The sequence below is a fragment of the Penaeus vannamei genome, chromosome 30 (assembly GCF_042767895.1).
Source record: "Penaeus vannamei isolate JL-2024 chromosome 30, ASM4276789v1, whole genome shotgun sequence".
Classification (NCBI taxonomy): Eukaryota; Metazoa; Arthropoda; class Malacostraca; order Decapoda; family Penaeidae; genus Penaeus; species Penaeus vannamei.
This window is the reverse complement of record NC_091578.1, coordinates 11,278,566-11,283,565: the sequence shown is the minus strand read 5'-3', so window position 1 is coordinate 11,283,565 and position 5,000 is coordinate 11,278,566. Positions and strand designations below refer to the sequence as shown.

General features: G+C 46.3%; 1 protein-coding gene across 3 annotated transcripts in view; it reads right to left on the bottom strand.

The window, feature by feature from the left end:
- The window catches only part of LOC113821588 (cysteine-rich secretory protein 2), a 36,414-nt gene that overhangs the window by 8,974 nt on the left and 22,440 nt on the right, over window positions 1–5,000 (bottom strand). For all 3 annotated transcript variants that reach the window (XM_027374098.2, XM_027374099.2, XM_070143028.1), the window contains exon 4: window positions 1,151–1,296. In XM_027374098.2, coding sequence (XP_027229899.1) covers window positions 1,151–1,296 — 146 coding nt within the window. The remainder of the gene's footprint in view (window positions 1–1,150; window positions 1,297–5,000) is intronic.

Below are 5,000 nucleotides of genomic sequence, written 5' to 3'. Positions count from 1 at the left end.
GGGTCTGATTGCGGGGGCTGCAAGGTGGGGTCTGATTACGAGGGGCTGCGAGGTGGGGTCTGATTACGAGGGGCAGCGAGGTGTGGGGTCTGATTACGAGGGGCTGCGAGGGTGGGGTCTGATTACGGGGGGCTGCGAGGTGGGGTCTGTTTCTAGTGGCTGCGAGGTGAGGTCTGATTGCGGGGGCTGCAAGGTGGGGTCCGTTTGTGGGGGGCTAAAGGGGTCTGATTACGGGGGGCTGCAAGGTGGGGTCTGATTGCGGGGGCTGCGAGGTGGAGGTAAATCTGATTACAGGGGGCTGCAAGGGTGGGGTCTGAATTACAGGGGGCTGCGAGGTGGGGGTCTGGATTACGGGGGCTGCAAGGTGGGGTCTGATTGCGGTGGGCTGCAAGGTGGGGTCTTTTGATTACGAGGGGCTGCGAGGTGGGGTCTGATTACGAGGGGCTGCGAGGTGGGGTCTGATTACGAGGGGCTGCGCAAGGTGGGGGTCTGATTACGAGGGGCTGCGAGAGGGTGGGGTCTGATTGTTGGGGGCTGTGAGGTGGGGTCTGATTGCGGGGGCTTCAAGAGTTAGGTCTGATTGTGGGGGCTGCAAGGTGGGGTCTGACTTGCGGGAGGATGCAAGGTGGGGTCTGATTGAGGGGGCTGCGTGAGGTGGGGTCTGATTGCGGGGGTCTGATTGCTGGGGGCTGCGAGGTGGGGTCTGATTGCGGGCGGCTGCGAGGTGGGGTCTGGGCGGCTGCGACGTGGGGTCTGATTACGGGTGGCTGCGAGGTGGGGTCTGATTGCGGGGGGATGCAAGGTGGGGTCTGATTAAGGGGGCTGCAAGGTGGGGTCTGATTGCAGCTCTCGAATATTAGGTGAGTATTTTGGGTGTATTTAGAGTGCGGGAAGATACCTTCGTGTTATTTATGGTACTAATGCTGATAAAGATATTCTAACGATTGTGATGGGAATAAAGATGGTAGTCTTTATAGTGACGATATTGATGATAAAGATGACAATAGTATTAGTGATAATGAGAAGAAAGAGAAGCAGCAGATAAAGAAAAAGAAAAAGAAAAACGAAAGAGAAGATAATTCAGTTATGGAAAAAAACAGAAAAACGACAAAGGCATTTCCCAAGCACCCGAATGCGAGGGCGAACGTACCATGGCACCTGATGCGTGGACACGAAGATGTTCTGGCCGCAGGAACCGTACTCCTCGACCTCACGCCCTTCGGCAGAGTCGTGCACGAGAAGCTGGCAGGCGTCGGCCCAGCGCTGGGCGTCTACGGCGGCGGCGGACGACCAGCTCTGCGGAGGAAGGGCGGCTTTAGCTGAGGGCGCCGGGAGGGCTGTCCGTGGGGAGGTACTTTATTTCAGGTATACACGCGTACACACACGCACATACACGGGCACACACGCACATACACGGGCACACACACCCACACATACACGGACACACACACACACATACACGGACACACACACACATACACGAACACACACACATACACGGACACACACACACACACAATTTACTTAGACACATACTTACATGGGTGCAGACACACGCATACATACACACGTACATCTACACAGAAAAGCATCAAAAGGAAGGGCGTCGAAACATCCAATATCGAACAGGGGCCGGATTCTCAAAAGAGCCTTGAGTTAAGCCGCGCTGGAGGCCTTAACCGTCCTGCTGTAGTTCCGTTGTATAGGAGCGAAGAGTGTTGGTTTCCCGCCCGCCGGAAAGCGCGGAAGGCTGCTCTCCCCCTGCCTTCACCTAAGGCGCCTCAACTCGCACCAATATGGCGGGTCCCTTGCGCTGTGTATGGGTCGTAAGATCGCTCGGCCGTAAGTTAAGGCGCCTTAAGGAGATGCGGCGCCTTAACGCGTTTGAGAATCCGGCCCCTGAGCCTTGTTACGAAAGGGTTGGGAATTAGGGTTTCGAATCTATCTCGTTCTGATTCATGTCTCGAATAGTCGTTTCGGAATTCATATGGATTCAATGTGGGATGATAATTCCCCCCCCCCCCCCCCCAAGGGACTGAATTTGCTTTGCAATATTCCGATAAGCTACACATACACAAAAGTAGTTGGCAAATCAGGGATACTAACAGTCTCGTAACGTTAACAACTAAATTAAAAAAGAGCGTAGTTGCTTATGTCAAGAAATGTAGAAAGAAAGTTGAACTTTAAAATATTAACCAGTTAACGCCGTTTCGTTTTAAGTCAGGAGAAAAATGTTTAACAAAATGTTATATATAATGTGGCTGTGCTAATGAATCATGAAGATAATTCCGCCAGCTACAACATAAACAAATAACGATTTTACTTAATGTCATTCAGTTAAAGGCGAACATTAATTATAGATAGATATGTAGATAGATAGACAGATACAGATATATATAGATAGATAATCATATATATATATATATATATATATATATATATATATATATATATATATATATATATATATGTGTGTGTGTGTGTGTGTGTGTGTGTGTGTGTGTGTGTGTTTCCCATGTATACGCACGGGGAAGAGGGTGACCTGATTTGAAGTAATCGTACCCTGCTTAATACTGCACACGGTTACATAAAATTTTTATTTTTCTGAATTGTCTCTTTTTGAAGTATTGCCCAGCGGCTTCGGATTACATGAATCACATTCCAGATCTTTCTCTCTCTCTCTCTCTCTCTCTCTCTTTCTCAGCTTCTCTCTCTCCCTTCCTCCTCCCTCTCTCTCTCCCTCTGTCTACGACTCTATGACTCTGTTGCTATCTCTCTCTCTCTCTCTCTCTCTCTCTCTCTCTCTCTCTCTCTCTCTCTCTCTCTCTCTCTCTCTCTCTCTCTCTCTCTCTCCCTCCCTCCCTCTCTCTCTCTCTCTCTCTCTCTCTCTCTCTCTCTCTCTCTCTCTCTCTCTCTCTCTCTCTCTCTCTCTCTCTCTCTCTCTCTCCCCTCCCTCTCTCTCCCTCTCTCTCTCTCTCTCTCTCTCTCTCTCTCTCTCTCTCTCTCTCTCTCTCTCTCTCTCTCTCTCTCTCTCTCTCTCTCTCTCCCCTCTCTCCCCCTCTCTCCTCTCTCTCTCTCTCTCTCTCTCTCTCTCTCTCTCTCTCTCTCTCTCTCTCTCTCTCTCCCCCCCCCTCTCTCTCTCTCTCTCTCTCTCTCTCTCTCTCTCTCTCTCCCCCCCCCCTCTCTCTCTCTCTCTCTCTCTCTCTCTCTCTCTCTCTCTCTCTCTCTCTCTCTCTCTCTCTCTCTCTCTCTCTCTCTCTCCCCCTATTTCTCCCACGCATGTCGCCTTTCAATGACGATCTCCACTGAATACTTCAAGCCCGCCCACGCTTTCTCACTGCCTAGCAAAGCTCATTGGCCGCGTGTCTGTAGACTGGAAAGTACGCCCACACATACGTTGAAAGGTGGAGCTGTTTCTTCAATTTTTCAGAAACTTTGGGGACTCTGGTCTCTACAGCAACGCTAACCGGCGTGAGGAAAGGATAGGAAAATGTATTATATTTTTTCAATTTCTTTTCTTTCTCAATCTCTATCTGTCTGTCTGTCTGTCTCTCTTTCTCTCTCTCTTTCTCTCTCTCTCTCTCTCTCTCTCTCTCTCTCTCTCTCTCTCTCTCTCTCTCTCTCTCTCTCCCTCCCTCTCCCTCTCCCTCTCTCACTTTCTCTTTTTCTTTCTCTCTCTCTCTCTCTCTCTCTCTCTCTCTCTCTCTCTGTCTCTCTCTCTCTCTCTCTCTCTCTCTCTTTCTCGTCTCTCTCTCTCTCTCTCTCTCTCTTTCTTTCTCTTTCTCTTTCTCTCTCCCTCTCTCTTTCTCTTTCTCTTTCTCTTTCTCTTTCTCTTTCTCTCTCTCTCTCTCTCTCTCTCTCTCTCTCTCTCTCTCTCTCTCTCTCTCTCCCTCTCTTTCTCTCTCCCTCTCTTTCACTCTCCCTCTCTTTCTCTCTCCCTCTCTTTCTCTCTCCCTCTCTCTCTCTCCCTCTCTCTCTCTCTCTCTCTCTCTCTCTCTCTCTCTCTCTCTCTCTCTCTCTCTCTCTCTCTCTCTCTCTCTCTCTCTCTCTCTCTCTTGTTTATTTATTTATTTACTTATTTATTCCTTTTAGTTTGGGGATGGGTGTACGAATATCTGAAACCTGATTTGGCTTCTGTACCCAAAGCCCTCTAACCTATCATGTTACTGGAATATCAACAATAATTGTGTGAGCGCAAGCCTGATCTTAGATACATTACATGAAAATGATAACCATATTGAATATTAAATTCGAGTTTATTTTTAAGTCACATACTAGCTTGTTCGTTTTGTATTCCTTTTTATTTTATCTATTATCAATTGTTTTTCTTTTTACTATTATAATTGCCATGTGAATATAATACCACGCTCTGTATTTGACGAAAGGTTAAATCCAAAGTCATTTAGAATCAACGAAATGTTTTGTTTTTTTATAAATAGACAAAATGCAGTCAATTAAACTAATAAAAACTCATATCGGTTTATAAACATAGGTCTTAAAATTGTTAATTGAGCAAGGGAAACTGTTGAGTTATATGACGTTGGCAAATGTACCTGATATGTTTTTTTTCATCTCAAATAATTCTGTTTCATTTCATTATTTATTCATTTATGTATCTATCTATGTATGTATTATTTTGTCCCATATTCATATTGGAATTCATGATCGGATGAAAAAAACAACGAATTTCATTTATATGGAAAAGAGTACTGCACGTCTCTCTCCCTCTCTCTCTCTATCTATCTGTTGCCACACACTAGCTTGCCAGTCTCTCTCTCTATCTGTCTATCTATCTACTTATCTATTTATATTCTTATATGTCTGTAAGTCTGTCAATCAGTCATTCTCAGTCTCTCTTTTCTTCTCTCTCTCTCTTCCTCTCTTTTTCTTTTCCTCTCTCTCTCTCTATCTATCAGTCTATCTATTCATCTATCTTTTTATTCATCTAACTATCTATATATGTATATATATGTGTATACACACACACACACACACACACA